The sequence below is a fragment of the Haemorhous mexicanus genome, chromosome 4 (genome assembly GCF_027477595.1).
Source record: "Haemorhous mexicanus isolate bHaeMex1 chromosome 4, bHaeMex1.pri, whole genome shotgun sequence".
In the NCBI taxonomy this organism is placed as follows: domain Eukaryota; kingdom Metazoa; phylum Chordata; class Aves; order Passeriformes; family Fringillidae; genus Haemorhous; species Haemorhous mexicanus.
This window is the reverse complement of record NC_082344.1, coordinates 65,654,371-65,673,955: the sequence shown is the minus strand read 5'-3', so window position 1 is coordinate 65,673,955 and position 19,585 is coordinate 65,654,371. Positions and strand designations below refer to the sequence as shown.

The 19,585-nt window shown below is 38.1% G+C and overlaps 1 protein-coding gene across 3 annotated transcripts in view; it reads left to right on the top strand.

The window, feature by feature from the left end:
* PPP2R2C (protein phosphatase 2 regulatory subunit Bgamma) overlaps positions 1-19,585 on the top strand; it is a 136,469-nt gene that overhangs the window by 35,604 nt on the left and 81,280 nt on the right. Inside the window, exon 1 of one of the 3 annotated variants that reach the window (XM_059845207.1) lies at positions 4,664-4,805. The exons of 1 other annotated variant lie outside the window; for it this stretch is intronic. In XM_059845207.1, coding sequence (XP_059701190.1) covers positions 4,757-4,805 — 49 coding nt within the window. In that variant the 5' untranslated portion in view covers positions 4,664-4,756. Of the gene's footprint in view, positions 1-4,663; positions 4,806-14,229; positions 14,378-19,585 lie in introns of those variants that run through there. One more of the 3 variants, XM_059845208.1, reaches the window with a different exon arrangement.

The following is a 19,585-nucleotide window of genomic DNA, read 5'->3' as shown; positions in this document are numbered from 1 at the left end:
GGCTTATGTAGGAATCTATTGTGAAAAAAATCCGTTTGAAAAAGCGCACCCACAGCATGTATTTGAGACTACTGGGGTCTTTGAGTCAGCAGAGAATGTGCTACTGCAGTGAGTTAGGCACCCAAAGATGATCAGAGGGCTGGAGCACCTCTCCTGTGAGGAGAGGCTGAGAAAATTGAGATTGGAAAAAGGAAGGCTCTGGTGTGACCTTTGTGTCCTTCCAGTACTTGAAGGGGGCTGCAAGGGACCTGGAGAGGGCCTTCTAGCAAGGCTTTATATTGACAGGACAAAGGGAATGGCCTTAAAATGAAAGAGGGAAGATTTAGGTTGAATATTACAAATAAATTATTCTCTCTGGGTGTGGTGAGACACTAAAACAGTGCCCCTAGAAGTTGTGGTTGCCTTGTCCCTTGGAAGCATTCAAATACAGAGATAGGGTTTGGACTAGATGATCTTCAAGGTCCCTTGCAATCCATACCATTCAGAGATTCTGTGACTTGAATCTTCCCTTCCCATTTTAATTCTGGCATGTTTGTTATCTCAGCACTTGATTTGAAATGTAGAAAACTATTGTCTTTCTGACTTTAATTGGAGAATTAAACTTGTCAAGTTTCCTGAAGATTTAATGTGCAAATATAAATATTCTTATCATACTCTCATTTTTGCAACACAATTTGTGCTTCTTCATATGTTGTTATCAAAATGTACATACACTCCAGTGGTAGTATTATGTTACATTAGTGGGGATTAATGCTGCAAAATCCAATATCTGCAGCCGGAGGCTGAACCACATCATTTCAGAAAGATCAAGGGACTGCAGTCATTTACATTTCATTGGGCTTTCTTGGATGCATATGCAATTTCTCTGCACCCCACTGTACAGCACTTGCAGCCAGGCTCTGGTCTGAAGGAGGTGACTAATGACAGTAATTATCTATTGCTCTTTCTTCTGTACATCTGCTTGGCAACATAACTTCTTGGCTTGGGTTAAAACAGCGTTGAAGCTTTTTTAACTCTTCTGAGGGAAAAAATATGTGTCATGCAAGGAGTTATGCATTCCCCACTTCATCTTTCTGCCACCTGCTGCTTTACTCTGACATGGGTGGTTCTGTGAACCACACTGAGGTAGAAGTTGTGAACAACTGGTCTTGCTGAGACTCTTCCTGAGCCTCCTTCTATGTCGAGTTCCCTCAACACCAGAAATATCTTCCCTAAGACTTAAGTAGACATGTTCATTGGTTTTTTTCCCCCCTGTCACGATAGCATTTTCATCATGGACCAGATGACAGCACCAAGCAATGGTTTTATTTTGTTTTGATGGCCAAAAATGGGACATACTGTATGATCTTAGTAGGAGAAGGTTTTGAATGAGCAAGATGATCAAACAATGAAACTATGTGACCAGAGGAGCCCTGTAATGTAGGTTTCAAATGCTATGTACTTAAAAAGTAGCAAACTTGTTGCTGCATGGTTCGAAAACAACTTTACTCATACCTCATTCTTCTGTGCTTCTCTGCTGGGGAATTTTTCCTTTGTGGAAGGGCTGACTGAAAACATTTCAGGTTTTTCTCTCTGTTATATAAGGGGTAAACGGCCAAGCATGAAGCAGTTCTTTACTAAGAATTCCACCTCTGTGGTTACTCCATTGCTGTGATTACATTTCAACAGCTCTACATTCCAGTTCTGTTACATCCTTTTGCTTTCAGATTTTAATTAAAAGTTTTCATAGCCAGAGAACAGAGCAATGGGGGTTTGGTATTGACTAACAGTGCCTTCCCCCACCACCCAAAGGTTCAGCAATGAGTGAAAGGCTATTAAAAGCAATATTGCTGCAGATGCCAAGTGGGAAGAGACAGCAAGCATGTAATAAAGAACAATTAATTTGTTTCACAATGAAATGTATATAAAATAATAAATTATTTAAAAACATGTTTTCTTCTGTTTATGTTATTTTAATCTTGGATTTCCATAAAAATATTAAAAGTAATTTTGTCTTAGTGGAGCCTTGTTGCCAGTTACGGTCTTAGTAATCTTGCACTGAAATGTTTTTTTTTTTTTCCAGTGGTGATACTTAGTTTTAGTTATCAGTCCTTATGCCTTGACTGTCTTGGAATTTAGTCTTTTCTACATGTACAGGTTTTAATAAAGGCATGTAGACTTCATTTAGCTAATTATTATAAGGCAAAAATGGATAAAACACTTGATGGATTTTTCATAAGGACACACATTTTTGTTTACAGACAAGTGAACACATTAGGTTGTGCAACAGCTGTATCTAAGTAGATGTAGAAGTAGGCATTGATGCTGGGCATGGATTATTTTTTCTCTACATATGCAGGCATAAAATATAATGTTTAGTTTCTAGACAATGCACAATGTCCTGTGGTCAGTTAGTTTAAACAAACATGTTTCTGTATTACTGTGCAGGAGGACTGTGGCATTCATCATAAAAGCCCAGATCTGAGCATAATAAGATGACCTTTCTAAAAGCAAACTTGCAAGAAAAGTTCTTATGTTTGAAGGGCTGTGGTTGACTTTTTAAAATGCTGGTTAATTGTTCATCTGACCTATTTGTCTAGGAAAAGTAGTACTAAACCCTGTGACATTGACAGTAGAACTTTGATCACGGGAATCCAATATTCATTGCTTGAGGGCATTTGCTTTTATAAACAGGAACTGTGATTGTTAATGTTCTTCTGAGTATCCTAAATCAGCATTTGGAGCATACATATTTCAGGTGTAAATACACAGCCAGAGCTTGATACTATTACTGTTGTATTCCATTCATTTATTTGGTAAGTATTTTAATATTTTTAAAATAAGGGGTATGGATTTTTTTTTTCCCAAATTTCTGCAACGGATATTTCATCACTGGAAATCAGCATGATGGTGGATCCTTTCTGAGTCTCTGCTCTTTGGCAAACTGCAGTAGCCCACCTTCTGAAGGACACACAGGTGGGTTTAGAAGAACGCCTTGAACTGCCTATTCAAGTTTAAGAAGAGTCATCAGCAATGTTGGAAGGCTGTGCTAAATTTTCCCTCCGTTGGAATTCTGCTCAGTGTTTCACAGTGCCATGCATGCTCTGTTACATGGCCTACACCTAAACTGGCTCAAGCAATGGAAAATCAACAAAAACGTGCAGATGCTGAGAGAGATGCTTGAAGAAGCCGAAGAAACAGAGTTCTTCTGGTGTGAGACTTCTAGGTATGCTCTTCTTTTTATCAACAAAATGACATAGTGCTTGAACTATTGATTTTCTTTAACCTGATGTCTGAATACAGACTTGTTTATAGTATTTCTTGTTTTCTTGTGATAGGAAGTTGAAGAAGGGAACTCATGTTCCATGCAGGGCAGTTGATGTTAATCAATTTTGTTTTTCCTTTTTCCACACCTTCAATAAGACACAGTTGCATGGGACAGTTTGAATGCTTTCCTAGTGACATGGAAAAGCAAGAGAAGGCCACAGACTTGCAAATAGAAATTAGTTGTTATTTGCTCATTCAAAACTGGCAAGGAAACAGCTAATACATTGCTCCATGTCTGGCTGAGAGTTAGTGATACCTGAACAGTTTTATGTATTATATTAGTCATATACTTGATCATTGTTCTCTCATGTGTTTTCTGTTCTTAGCCTGAGTTCATTTGTGGCAGAGAGCTCTTTTTGGATGCATTTTGGTTCCTGTTTTCCTTTGTTTTAAAAATAATCATACTGCAAATCTGACACTTAGACGAGCATTGGAGCTCATTCTTGCTTTGCTGTCTCAATCATGAGCATCTGACACATGACAGTTCTCCACTTGCTGCAAAACTAATCTAGTAACTCCATGCTGTTCTGATTGCTTTTTGTCTGTTTTTGCCTCTCAAAGGCACTAATGTGAGGGTGTTTCCTGACTCCTTAGTATTTATTTTAATTTATTGTGAGTTATTTCTCTTATATTCAGAAAGAGAAGGTGCTGGTAAAAACTAGCTACACAGGACAGTAAGAGCAAAACAATCAGCTGTTTAGGTTCAATTTAAGGGAAAGGGTTTTTGCTCCCTCATTGTCCTTCTCTTAAATAAAACATGAGGTGGGTTTAGTCTTTTGTCTACACCCATCTTTACACTTTCCTTCATTATACTCATCTGCAAATCAAATCCATTGCTAAACTGAGATGCTCTCTCTCTACCTATACTTAAAATAACCCTAGGAGTTGTAAGAAGGGGAACCCACATGAGCTGTGTGTTTTCAGTCTGTGTAGTTGTTTGCAACCTGCATGTAATTTGGTTTTACTGTATTCACAGTGTGCCAGAGAAGAGCTAATCATGTGGATATTTAGTATATTTCTGCTAGTCCTGTCAGGCCATATGGATGAGCATGAATCTGGGCTGAAGCTTTCCACCTTAACAGAGTCCTGCAATTTGGACTGATGTAACCTCTTTCTGTTGGGTGGAGAGTTTGATCTGTGAAGCACCATAGAATTTACAAGGGAAAAGGAGCTCAGACACCCCCTGAAGAGACTGTGTTGATATAAGGAGCTGCAATGTTGGCTGTAGAACTAGCTGACACACAGTCTTGAAAAGCTGAATTTTTAAGGGAGAAATTAAATGAAATTAAATTAATCTGTTGTATAGCAGAGGTGGCTCAATGGCTTTGTTTTTGTTTTTATTTGAAAGATATCACTTGCTGGCTGCAGAGTGGGTGGATTCATCTTCCTTCTGGAGCCTGAGCAAATCACTTGAGGAAGATCTTGCTTTCTGCTGCATCCCAAAGACAATATGGAAGGGGAGAGCATCTGTGAGGTTGATTCTGGAGATGGACTGGGAGGTAGGGATGCCTGTCACTTATTTTTGTGTTCAACCCAGATGGCTGGTTACAGGAATCCCTTATGGACCTTGGAATTTACAAAAAGCAAATGTGATAAAGGTGTCTACACTTCATTGATTGTATTTTGTCACTTTACAAGCAGTGAATAAAAGTTTTTCAAAACAGCTGTGTCTTAGAGGAAGTGGTACATCTAGACAGTCCATGTTGCGAGTGTAATTTAGTCTGAGATGTCCCAGAGATAATACAAACCCTAAATACCTTCAATAAAAGTAAAACCTTTTTTCCCTTTCTTTGTTTCTCCTTTTTTTTTTGTGTCTCCTGCACTAACTGTATTGCACACACTGTTTTATTTGGATTTTTTAACTGGACTACAGGAAACTGAATTGCATGATACTGAGTCTGTCTTCTATACTAGTGACCCATGTGTACATGTAGACTTTTCACTGACCTAAAATAAAGAGCCTTTGTTCTTATTTAGGTACAAGTTCTACAGGTGTCCTTTTGCAAATTAGCTCACTTAATTACTAATTTTCATAGTAGGGTGGAAAACTTCTCTGAGAGAGTAATACTGCATATTTCTGCAGGGGAAATATATTTGTGTATAATGCAGGGGATCTTTGACAAGGTGTTTGGATAGACTTGTCTGTTTTAAATCCCTGGTTAAACATAGCTTCTTCTGAGACTAACCAAGCAAACATCTTTAGTTTGCAGAAAACCTTGAACTGCCTAGGTCAACTCGCTGTTGAACTCAGAAATCTAAATATTACAGGAAAGAATGAGGCTCGACATTAAAAGGTTGTAATAACATAAGACTCAGCATGCTGCTCATCTGTTTAACTGTTTAGATGTTTCTCCGTAACTGAATTGTAGTCATGGAGATTATTTTTTTGTATGAGTGTACTGTGCTTGTGCTAAGATGCCTTCTTTTGTGTTTAATAGTTCTGTAATTTTTTTCCTGGGCCCTTGATGTATCAGCAGTACTGTTTAGTAGGAGGAACAGTTTCCACAGTGTTACCACTGAGTTTCCTTCACACAAATGACTTGCTTCCAGACACCCATCAGTTGGGCTGACATGCAGAAATGTATTCCTAAACAGTTTGCTATTTTTGTTACTAAAGAAACTGATGGTTCAAGTTAGTTTTAATATTTCTGATAATACTAATAAATAATTATTTTGTCATGATAATAATTTTGTCATAATAAATTGTAATGAGAACAGTGGAAGTATTTAGGCTCAAATGATGCCTTTCTGCTAGGCAAATGAAGGGTAACAGAATCTTGGCATTGTCTTCAACATTCTGAGCCATTTGTGTTGCCCTCTCCCAAGTTTTGGAAACAGCTGTGGCCATTGTTCTGCTGGTTTCTTTTGACCATTGAGTACTTCAGTCACTGGACCTCTGCTGCATCTTTGTCATGGGTTTCATGCCAATTTGAGCAGGTAGGAGTTGTTTCAGAGCTGAGGTCACTGACAGTTTTGTATTCCAGTCCTCCTTGAATTTGACCTTTTTTGTTATAATAAGTGACTGCCCTGGATCCACATTTTTTTAACTTATTTAGGCAAGAGTGAGTATGCAGAATGAATAACCATTTTTCTGGATTGTCCTCTGCATTCTGGATTCTGACTTAAGATTGTAACTCTAGAGAGAAAATTTACAGTTTTTCAGGGAACAGAATAGATTGTCATTGACCTAAGTTGAATAGAAAACTGGCATGAGAGCCAAATCTGATCTTGCAGGTGCTAAGGCCATACTTCCAGGAACATGACAGTATTTCTAGTGTACATTTGTGTAGTTATTTCTTGGAAAAAGTGTGCTTGCATGAGTAATAGTAACCACAGAGTACCATTTTGTATGTTTTCAGAAAGCAGGTGATGTGAATTCCTGGGTAACACCTCAAGTGAAAAAAAATTCCTTGCTTCATTGCTTCTAAATAAAACAAAGGTAAATCAAAACAAGCTAACCATAAAGTCCTGTTCAGAAAGTATGAAAAATGGGTAAGAGTGATCACTGTGGTAATCAGCCCATCAGACATTCTTATCTGATGAGCAAGGGAAGCATTGGAAACCCGCATGTGTTAAAATCAAGGGCAACTAAAACTTTGACTGTAGCTTTGCTAAGTTTCTTGGGCTGTCTTTGTCCTGTTTTTATTTATTTATACTTTTAACATCTTCTGTGTGTGGAGCCAAAATAGCAAATTTTTTCACTGTTTTGTGGAATGTGAAGTAAATAAAAGTGTGACTTTCAAATAAAGGAAGTATCTTTTGGAAGATAAAGGGCATGCATACTTTCTGAGAGGGTGTTTAACAAAGCCTGTATTCATCCTATGTATATATTATAAATGCAGACATATTTGATTTTCCACTTTGACATACTGAGATATGTACAGGTTAAGCACAGATGTATGGTTACAATTAGCTGATTTCATGTCTGAATTATGATGCATCAGAGATCTGAGAAAAACCAGAAACCTGCCCATTTTCAACATGTACAGAACATGTCAAACAATTTACCAGTATGATGGAATCACCTCCCTAAACCAAAGTATATTTTGTTAATTCGAGGTCTGTGGTCTCTGATATAGAAGTTTCTTGGGAACATAAAGCTCTTGTAAGACTGCATGAGTTTGGGGCTCAAAAGGCCTTAAACATTTCTGGCCAATGTCAGATACAGAAAACATATTAACAGGTATAATAACCCACAGTTCATTATTTCCTTCATAGAAAGTAGAACCACTATTTTCAGGAACCCAAAGTAAGGCTCTTCCCCTAGTTTTAGTGGCAAAAAAGTACATGGATTTTCATAGGTGTAGGTGGTTTGTAATGCTCCATAATGCCAGTAAAAGCTCAGAAATGATGCTTGTACAGTAAATAAATAAATTTGATACTGTGGAGTTATGGACTTAACTCTGACTTAGTTCAAAAATTAGCCCTAGTATTAAAAGCAGCACTGTTGGTATCTTTTCTTCACTTAATAATACTTCATAGGAGGTTTTGAGTACCTCTTAAATGATGCACAAAGAGGAGCAGAGCTGACATTTCCTCTGGCCTGTAAAGCCAAACTCAGGGGGCATCCTTACAATGCAGGCAAATAGAGTCTTCTGAGTAAAGCCACCCTAAACGTGGTTGAAGAAGAGACAGGGCTGTGATTCTTCACTGTGCAATGCAGTAAATACCTATTACAGCTGACCTAGAACAGATGGGTACCTCTACTTCAAAGTAAAGACTTCATAGCTTAATTTGCTGAGGAGAAATTTCTTCTTTTCCCCAAATGCAAGGGCTCTGTAGTGGAGTGGCCTTGGCTGCCTGCCAGGTGCCCAAGCTGCTCTCTCATGCCCCTTCTGCAGCAGCACAAGAAGAGGAAGTAAGATGAAAGGATAAGGAGAGGACATCCCTCACCAATTACTGTCACAGGCAAAGCATATTTGACTAGAGAAAGATCAATTTCTTGCTAATTAAAAATATAGAAAGTTAGTGATAAAAATAATCAAACCTAAAACCTTCTTGCCCTCAATCCCTCTCTTTTCCCAGATTCCGCTTCCCTCTTTCCTTCCAAACTTGCCTGCCACTTTCTGCCCTTCTGAACAGAGTAGGAGGAATGGGGACTGAGTTACTCTCAGTCTGTAACATTTCATCTCTGCTGCTCCTTCTCCTTATGCTCTTCCCATGCCTCACTGGGAGGTCCCACTCAAGGAATCCAGTCCTCATGAGCTTTTCCAACACAGGTCCTTCTCCACTGCTTCAGTATGAGCCTTTCCATGGGGTACAGTCTGTCAGGAATGTGCTGCTCCTACAGGCTACAGTCCTGGCCTGAAAATCTGCTTCAGTGTGGGCTCCCTGCATGGCCCATGTGTCCTGTCATGTCCCTGCTCCAGCCTGGGCCCTCCATGGGCTGCAGTTTCCTTTAGAGCATCTCCTCATGCTCTGGTTTGGTGTTCTCCATGTGCTTGCAGGGTGGATATTTGCTCCACTGTGGACTTCCATCAACTGCAGGAGCACAACCTGCATTGTCACAGTCTTCTCTAGTGACTGCAATGGAACTTTTGCTCTGGAATTTCTTGCCCCTTCTTTCTTCAATGACCTTGGCATCTGCAGGGCTGGTTCTCTCATGTTTTCTCATTTCTCTCTCACAGCTGCCAAAAAGGCTTTTTTACCCTTTCCTAAATATGTTATCACAGAGGTGCACCAGTGTCACTTGTGGGCTCACCTTGGGACAGCAGTGAGTCTGTCCAACACAGGGCAGCTTCTGGTCTCTTCCCACAGAGCCCACCCCCTGCTAAAACCTTGGCCTGAACACATAGTCTTGCAGTAATTCCAGAGCAATATGCTTCTTCAAATGTATTCCTCATGGATTTGATGCAGTTCTTAGAGGGCATTGACATTGAGTGACTACTTTGAAAAAAGTGATCACTAAATCTGGCATTATAAAATTATCTGTGTTTAGAGGTGTTTCTTTAGAAACTTTCAATCCTTTTAGTTGTGGAGTGGTATGACCATTAATTAAAATTGAAGATCAAGCTCTTTTATTGTTCTGCTTCTATTACTTGATTTTTCAACATTTAATCCTATTTTGCAAAGATTCTGCCACATATTGATGTATATGTGGAATCAATACCATGGCACATGTTTTAATTTGCTGTTTGAATTTAATTTATTTAATTTTATTTAATGTGTTTGAATTAATGTATTTCATAAGAACCTGAAGATTTGCTGCTGCACAAAAGGTATTACAGGGAGGAGACTGGGGAGGGGTCAAGTAATTTCTGTGTTTCTATTGTGTTGTTGATATTATGCCAGACCTGATTTTGGCCTGGTGTTTTCACTTGTAGCTCTTGTTCAAGTAAAAAATCCTTCCTGCATGTTAGCAAGGCTGCAAGCCAGTTGCTATGGTGTTCAGCATTCCTTTTTTATTTTCACCAATAGGCTGGCTTTTGTAACGATTCAGCCCAGAATAAGAAATGGGTCACAGAGGCTAGAGCTGTATCAAAAGAGCAGGTATTTCTGGCTTGAAGAATCTGAAGAGGTTGGGAGAACAGCTGAATTTGAGTTTCAAGAAAATATCCCAATCTATGTTTATGCTATATATTGGGATGTGTAACTAAATGCTTGCAATGGTAATAAAAGGCATTCGTTCTTTTCCAGGATGATGGCAAAACTGAATGACTGAACTAATTTCTCTATGTTGTTTTATCACCCAAAGGTATCAGTAATTCATAGCTAAAAAATATTAATTTTTAAAATTCTTTATCCATGTTTGGCTGCTTTTCATTGTGTTTCTAAGTGGTAGTATGTTTCTGACAGGGTATTGTTTGCTCATAGAGAATTACCAGACTGCTGCTTGTCTGCTCAGTTTTAGTGCTGCTGTTTGGCTAATCAGAAAATTCTGGACAACTGCTAGATAATCTATAAGGATCTTAACGTTCTAATGATGCTGACATGTAGCTGGCAGTGCTACAAGGATAAAAAGACAAGCTAGAGAGGGAGATATTGTGGTAGTTGAACTGTTGAAAAATTGAAGGTAGACTTTTGCTGGTCTTCTGAAGGGTTTAAGCTTCTTGGTTTGAAGGTAGTTCTCCTACCCATCCGGCTGCTATTGTATCAGTAGGTCAAATAAAAGACAGAGCTTGTTTTATACAAAGCAACTTACTGCTGAGCTCATGCCTATATCCAAAATGAAACTTTCAGATTTCAGTTTAGAAATTAGATTTGTAAAAGATGGTGCTACATACTAAAAGACCATCAAGGTGTAGTATGATGAATATGCGGAAACATGTATTTGAACACGGAAATAACTAGACAGAGAAGGGATTTCATCTTGGAATGCTTTTTTCCCTTTGTGCTCTGTACAAAAGAGGGGCACAGTCCTTTCCCTGTGGATAGCAGGATATTCTGAAGAAGCCTTTGCCTTTTCCTCCCAGAAATGTCATGAGAGCTTTTGTTTGCTCTCCCAGAGCCTTATGTGCTACCCCTTCATTTCTGTACACAGGTAATAATGTCCCACTGTGGAGTGAAATGCAGGCAGTGAATAATGATATCTGTGCTCTTGCTGTGAACAAAGCCACCTCCTAGTTATCAGGGGTTTGACTAAGAAAAATAACTAAGTGATGAAATGGAGTCTTGGAGAGGCTTTAAATGATGCTGGTAGAGACCATGAGCTTGTAGACATCTGTAATGGCTTCATTTCAGTATTTGAATTCCTCACTGTGGCTGGACACCCAGGTAAACCTCGTTGTGCAGCCACCAGAATAGTAAAGCAGACTGGTAAAGCCATAATGATGTTCAGGAAATACAAGTTTCTAAGCATGTGGGACATGACTTTGCAAGAGATCAAGATGAAGATTTGCATCAGCTCAACAAACAATGAAAAATCCAGCTCCCAAGATAGTACCAAAAAACCCCCAAGCAGAACCAAAACAAACTGAAAACCAGCAGAGCTTAAACCAGTCGTGTCACAGCAAACTAAAAGGAAGAGTAAAACTCTTCTTTGCTTATAGTATGGAGTAAGTATTAATTTATTGCACTGGGATTCCTCTATCCTAATAACTAGAACATGGATGTTCCCCATTGACTGTGTAGCTAAACAGGCTAAAGTCTTTAAAAGTCTGTTATTAATTTATATTCATATATTATTCTTTGTTATATGTTATAATATATAACATATATAAAATAATAACAAAAAATATATATTTATAGTTATATATTTATGTTATTTTAATATGTCATTCTTATGTCAAATCTATGCTTTAAAAAAAATTTTCATGGGACAATCTCCTAATTTGTTTGAGTGAAGCAAAAGCCCTAGAAAAGTGTGGGTGGATCAGCAAATATATTTTGACTTTTTGCGTTTGGATGGTCAAATTTAACACGTGTGGTGTTTCACATTTGTTTGTTGCCATTGGATGCATGAGTACATAAAACCATACATCCAGGAGATGGTTTTTAAGCGTGCCCACTTTTTACAAATGTGATTTTAGTGACAGAGTTCACTGATATTTTATCTTCTGATAATTACAGTTGAGATTTTTATTGTTATATGAGCTTTTCATTGTTTATTAGCATTTTTTAGCTTACTTTAGAGAACTATATTCTAAGTTGCATGATATATACAAATGACCAGCAGTCATTATGGCATTATAGTATTAGAGTATGGCAGATACTTTTGCATTCTAATGAACATGGGACATTTGATCTTGATTTTTTGGTTATAAATAAATTTGTAGATGCAGGAGGGAGAGCAAAAAAGAAGAATTTGTTTTTCTTGGACATAGCCTTTTGGTGGCACCCATTTAAAATGGATGGAGGGCACTTATGGAAAGTAAGACTAGTTTGTAACCATGCTGGGTATCAACACACCATGGAAGTGATCCTGAAGGTGATTATAAAACCAAAATTTCATAAGCACCCTGCCAATATTTAAGTGACAATTATTGTTCCTGGTCTGTATTTTCCCTTGGTATCTGGGATATAGTGACTTTATTAAGGGAAGGTGGTTTGAAATGTAAATGTGGAAAACGTCAACAAATGGCTTCCAGAGAAATAATAGAAATATGACTTATCACAGTTTTTTACAAATGTTTGCAGTAAATAAATACTTAGATTAGTTCTTCCAGTGGTGGCATAGATGATCTAGAAATAACTGAATTTGGTTTCGATTCAAGAAAAATTGATTATGTAATTTAAAAAGTATTGAGCATCTAAAATTCTTAAGCCAGAAAGCAGACAAGAATACTCAAGCTCTTGAAAGCAATTTCTGCCGTGTCCCTTGCATTTTAATTACTTTTTCAAGAACATTTATGCAAGATATTAATTTTGCTTGGGTTTTGGGTCATCCCTAAAGTACATGTGTATTCCTATATGGCTTCACTCAGAAATTGCCCATGGCTAATAATTCCTCATGTCTACTTGCCAGCCAGCTTGCAAGGCAAGTCATAAGGAGTGGGATTTCATTTAGTAGAACTCTGCCTTTTTTAAAGGAAGTGCGATGTGAGAGATGGGAAGTGTCCCTAAATTTGGTTATATAGAGAATACTCTATGCTTGTTCAAAGCCATGGCTTGCTCCATGTTGCTTCCTAACAATTCACATGTCAGGCACAGGCTGATAGTTCTGCACTGCTCAAACTGAATCTGCAAGTGGTGGTGTAAGTATTGCACCTCCACTGAATTTGGAAATTATGTATTAGAGATGTGATGTCTACATACCCAGAGAACTTGCCTCATTTCCACCAAAGGAATACTGTGGCTTGATTCAGATTCACTGTTTATTAAAAGTACTGCTTTTAAAAGTGCAAATATAGTTGAAAGAAAACTCTCTCAAGACAGCTTGGTGCATACAAATACTCACCTGAGTAACTAACTTGAATGGATTGTTGCTGTCTGAACTAGAGTCACATAATGACAAATGCCTTAATAAAAAGAACTCCTTTGATACAGCACTTCATCTTTCTGAATTTCAAAGCTCTGCAAATTTGAATATACACATGTGTAAATAACCACAGAAATCTACCTGGAATGTATAATAAATATTCTTTTTTTCCTAGTCAGTGCTTGCATGTATTTCCTTTCTGATGTAACTCCTAGAAAAGAAAGGCTTTTGGAAAATGAAAGATGTGAATTAAAATGGAGAAGATATTTCTTCATGGGTCCATAAGCCTTTTTTCTTTGATGTCATACAGGCCTGGGATGAGTCGCTATTTCACACTGTTTCCTTTTGAATACCAATATTAGTAAAAAATCCAGTTCCCTAATTTCCTCTCCTTATATTCAGATGATGGAAACACAGTTTATTTCTATGAAATAGAGCATTTTATTTATATGCTTGTGTGATTTTATTTTTTCCTTACCACTTTTTCTTTCTCAATAGGAAGATCCTGCCTTTAAAAGGGAAAGAGCACCTGTTCTCTAGATCCTGTAGAGTGGTTTTGTGGGCTCCATTTTAAATTTTATTGACTGAAGCAGCTAATGCTTCTTGAAACTGCTTCAACAGTTATTCTGTTGAACTGTTGATGGAGGGTAAATTGATTGCTCTGGGTTTAATCCTTTCAACAGCTATACAATGGGTTTCACATTGAGGGATTTTCAAGGTATTAATTATTTCAGTGACTTATGTCAGGGCTGGTAATTCTAAAGTTAGTTTCTTCTTCTTTGGGATTATGAGTTTGAGAGAGGAAACTCTCTTGACTCTCAGCTAATTGCACTGATGTAGGTGAATGTAGGAGCTAGAAAGATCTGGGCCACGGTTTGTAGTTCACTTTTGTAAGTCTGGGAACGTCCACTGAGGAAGTATTTTTCTATAACTGAAAGTGATTGGGAGAACAAGGTGCTTGCTTGCTTACAGGGTCAGCAGTTTTGTTCCTGCTTGAAAAATTGTCCTTAGATGAGGAAAGTTTTCACCATTTTTGTCTTGAATTTCTTTGTTTTTTAGGGAAAGCTATAAGGAAGCTTGTGCGCAAGGCGACTCTGGTGGCATCTAGAATCCTCAGATTTCCTTGACTGAATCCATCTGGGTTTAGCCCTAAATATAGTAGACAAGCTGCACTGCTTGCACTGATAAATTATATCTTCCAAATGATAGACCAAGGTACAGTCATGTATACTAACCGTTTTTGATGTCATTTGACTCTTGATTCTGTTGCTTTTTTGGGTAGTTGTGACACTACAATTTGTCCCCACTCTTGTGGACTATCTTTTCACCAGTGCTCTTAAAAAAAAGTAATTAAAAGAGACTTCTGGCCTGGCTCTGGCATTTGATGTTGACAGCTCCTTATGAGTCTGCAGCTTGGTGGGAAACTTAGCCTCTGCTGAGGTTCACAAACTTGCCTTCAGTGGCAAAATAATGGGATTGTTGCCAACACAACTTTATTTGGTTTTACTACCCAAGGAAAAGTGCAAACATAAATCAAAACTTCCTTTTTGACACATAGTGTCATTTTAGTCTGTATGCTCAACAATTGTAAAATGAAAACAGACTATGTTCTAACAAAGCATAGATTTTGAGTATGCAAAGGAAGAAATAGATCACTAAGTACTATTCTAAATGATAGTTAATAATTAGGTTTCTAGATCTGCTCTGGTATATCAGCTAGCTGTTGGAATGAACAAGAAATCTCAGTGCCAACTGGCTGCTTTCTGAGGTCAGAATTTCTCTTTGCTTTTTTGTTTTAGGTGGGAAAATACTCTGTCTCCTCACTGGGTGTTTCCTGCGCTACAGTGATGTAACTTTCATAATATAGAATGTTTAAAAATGTTTTTGGAGTGGTACTGTTAGTTCACATGTTAAGACTTTGATATCCAATAGAGTATATCTCTCTATTTGGATTTTCCATAACATCTAAAAATTAAGACTGATTGGGGGGGGGAGGTGGTTTAAATGTCTTACCTGAGCATGACATTGGTTGAGTATTAATCCAGTTGCACAGACTATTACAATTTCGATTTTTATGTAGTTTAGGTATTGAGTTGGGAGAGTTCAAAGCTGTCTCTTCTTTTGCCCAAAGACGGGGGGGATGCCTTCTGTGTGTACATTCCTGGTTCTTTAATGCTCCTTGTTGGGCTGCACCTTTAAATGCTGAGCTTTATCCTTATTTTGGTGTTGTGCCCAGAGAACAAATCTTCCAGTGGCTTCTTCCTAGTGCACTAAGGACTTGAGAGAGAATCTGGGTTCTCCAGATCACCTGATCAGACTGGCTGGTGCCTTTGCCCCCTGTGAATGTCCATGTCTTATCCGTAGCAACCCCAGCCTGAACCATCAGCTGACCACAGTAAAAGGTCACACTCAGTTTGTGAGTTGCATACAGCCTGGAATTTGCTGTATAATGTCTGTGTTCTGTTGTCTGGCAAAATAACATTAGATTTAAAGAATGGGTGTCTCTGGTGTTCAACCCTGCAAAATTGGTCTACAGATCATTGTTGTTTTGACTGTAATTGTTTTGAAAGACACGTACTTGCTGGGAGGTTAATGAAAGGTTTCAATAGTTGTGCTGTTTAATTTGTACCATACAGGAAATAATTGGAGAATATGCTTGTCTTTTCAACTGACAGCAACAGGTCACCCTTTGGCACACAGATAATTGATAAATGTTCTGTGTGTATCATTAGTGGACAGGAAGATGACTAGGCCATTTTTTTGCTGGATTGTGATGCACTCTATGATGACATACAGATGGCTGTAGTGTTCTGTGTAAAATGCTTCCTTATCTTGTCCACTGCCAGGTTTTTGTGATAAGTCTTTACATCTGTTTTATATCTATCTATTCAACATCTGGGTGGGTCAAAACATTTGAATCATAGAATCACAGAATGGTTTGGGTTGGAAGGGACCCTAAAGATCATCTAGTTCAAACCTTCCTGTCACGGGCAGGGACACCTTCCATTAAAAGGTGAGCGAGGTAAATTAATTTTCTTAGTTCTAGGAAATTCTGACGGTATTTTACAGTGGGTTTATAAAATATTGTGCTTCTATCTTTATTTGCAATCCTTAGGAAATTTCTGACTGTCAAGAAAATAATTTCAGAACAGAAAAGGCCTTAAGAAAGGTTCCTTCTTAAGAGAAAAAGTGGGTACTACATTGGAAATATCTGGGAGCTGGCAAGAGACTGAAAGCTAACTATGTGCTTTGTCATGAGGCTCTGGAGTTTGAATGTCTGGTGTGGACATGCTGGATATGGACAGGCTGTTCTCCAGCCCCTGATAAATGAGAGAAGAGAGGATGGCTGAGGTTCTCCTTCACCCCATATTGCACCAAGACTAGAGCATGAAGAATTTCTGTTAGCATAGATAGTACTGCAACAGTATGGAAATGCTGAAGATGGTGTTAAAATCCAGCTAATAAGTGAAAGTTTTAATAGTCACTAATTGCAGGATTTAGAAATACCTGAGACCCAGCAACATTGCTAATTTTAAATGAAAAACATGTTTAATGAAGTTGAGCAGCGAAAAGTTGGAAATTTGCTCATGTTTTTTGTCATCTGCTTTTGCATTTGGCTGTATAAGCACAAACTGATTTTACGTTAGTTTAGTTGTCACTAAATGAATTAATTATAGAAAGGTATGTTGAAAAGTATCAGTGGCAAGTTTCTTCTGATTGTTTTTCAGAGGTTTCCCTTTATGTGAAAGGTCTTCATATATAACTAAGTTTTTAAAATGAAATTCAAGATGCTCCAACTGGATAATAGCTGGAGTTAAAATGGGATGATATACACACCATGTTATTGGCTCCAGCTCTTCATTGTCAATAAATATAGTGGCAAGCAAGTAGGAGAGGATGCAGATTTAGGGTGTTCATTGGAAGAAATTTCTAGGTTGGTTTGGGAGAGGATTGGCTGTACTGATGTAATAAGCATACACTGAGACACACCTTAAAGGAGAGAAGTTTTTTGTTGCTGTTATTCTGCTTAGCTCTATAAAAGCAGTGAATATAACACGGTGTTTCATGGTGTTTGCTTTTGCAGTGGTTCATTTTCTCTCCCTGCATGCCTGTCTGGAAGTAGAACAAGTATGGAGAGCAGCTCAGGGGCTGGCTCTTTAGCAGCAGCTCACTGATGGGTGGCACCATCACAGTACCAGCACAGAGCCATCCCTGAGCCCTTCTCCCTGTGCCGCTGTTCAGTGCTGCTGGAGCTCCCTGACAGGGTGCAGGAGTCCAGGAGTGCATCCATCTCCTGAGGTACTGGCACATCAGCACCCTGCATTGCTGCATCACAGGAGACAGCGTGATCAGAGACCACGCTCCTTTGCAGGGCTGTAAATAAATAAATTATAAATTATAGGTTATAAATGCACTTCAGGAGGAGATCACAGCTTAGCCCTCTCTTCTTGCTCTTCCAAAAATGCATTTTCACTTTCCTGTGTTACAGAGAAGGTGCTGACTCAGTGTTGCACTGTACATTTAAAGATTCCAAAAGCCCAGTGTGCCGTCACATGTCTTTCATCTGCAGTGCCATAGGTTTTGCCATTCAAATGTACAGATTTGATAACTAATGAATTTACATCTCTGGCAGTTTACAAGCTTTGCACTCCTCCTTTGTTTTAAAAGTGAAATGCTTGGAATTTCCTGGGGAAAGTAGATGTTTCTGACCTTTGAAGAAAACACGGAAAAGCTTATATCCAGTATAGTGTTATTTGTATTAAATTATATTCCTATATTTGCTTTTAATATTTTTTTTTCTGTTAGGGTTGTATTTCTTCACCTAGTGATGTAATGAAGCCATTAGAAAGTTTACATTGGGACAGCAATTAATAAAAATTAGTTTAAATATTAGCACATAAAAAAGTTATCTGCCACTTACTTGATGGGAGAAGTGACAAAGAATTAATATGATGACTATAATGCACTTTTGCTCTTCAAAGTTTTAAATACTGTATGAGCAAAATTTTAAAAGTGAAAATTGGTTTCAATAGCTGATGTACCCTCAATATATTTAGAATTCAAAGCAACTGAGCTGATTTCTGCCTTCACTAGTTGTGTAGAGTCTTTGCACGTTTTGTGTTGCAGGTAGTCTGGACATGCTCTGGCTCAGACTAAAATATGAAAAAATGAGCAGATGATGTATTTTGCAGTTATTTTTAATCCCACTTTGCAAATTTTTTTTATCAGATATTTGTCAGTATTATTTACCTTGTTTGCTTCAATAATCATAGGTAATATATTGTTGCTTGATAGCAATGAGGACATATTTATTTTCTGAATATTACAGAGATTCAGACTAAACCATATGATTAATAAACATATAATAAAGTAAACATAGTGAAACGAACAAACAACAGAAGTGAAAACAGAACAGAAAAAAAAAACCCAAAGCCCTCTCTCAATCTAAAATTGAAAAAAACCTCAGGTCAGCTTCTCTCCATTTCCTAAATAAAATCAATGCACACAGATGAAGTAGTGTGTCCTTTCTATAAAAGGTCTGATTCTGGAAATGGATGTTTAAGGGTCACTGAGCTCTACTTTCTAATGCTATCAGAATATTCTGCTGAAAGGAAGAAAAACCCAAACCTTAAAAGGATTGTTGAAGGAGATCTGCATTCTTTCTGTTAAATTTAATTAGAGATTTAGGATATGTTTGTTCAAGTTCTACCCACTGACCTTCATGACTGATAAATTTGCAAACAAGCATTCTGTGTACAAGTTAACTCCTTTTGTCTCTGTTAAGCCTGCTGAACAGAAAGGCAGTTATGTTTAAATCCTTAGGATGTCTATGCATATATTCTTCAGTGTTGTTTGCCAGCATTTTCACTGATACTACAACATCAGTAAAAGGCTGTGTAAGCTCACAATATCTTGTTACAGTCTATGTTTACTGTGTGTTACAAACAATTTTCATGCTGCTTCTGCTGTGGTAAAATTGGGATGCTGTCATCCTACTCAGAAAAAACTAGGTGCCCTAGGGGCACTGAATTACAGATTGGTGTTCATTCACATTGTTCTGTATATCAACTAATTCTAATTTAAGCATAAAACCTGCTAACAAAACCTTGCTTTTTAATTAAGAAGCAACAGAAGGCCCAGGTTAAATAGTGGGTCATTGCTAAGTCTGAGCCATAGGATAGTCTGTGGTATTTGTGGGGGTTTTTTTTGACTTTTTCAATTCCTTTTTGTTTCCAAGGGTCCTTGCTCTTCTCTTAGAGTTACCAGAGTCCCATGGCAATAGCAGCTCCTGTGGAGCACCAGCTGGGGCTCCTCGCAGCCTCCCCTGCTGGCTTTTTTCTGATACCTTCTTGGCACCAGAACTGGCTGAAACCACACTGTTCATGGGACACTCTCCTTGAGTCAAGCTGTTCTAACACCTGG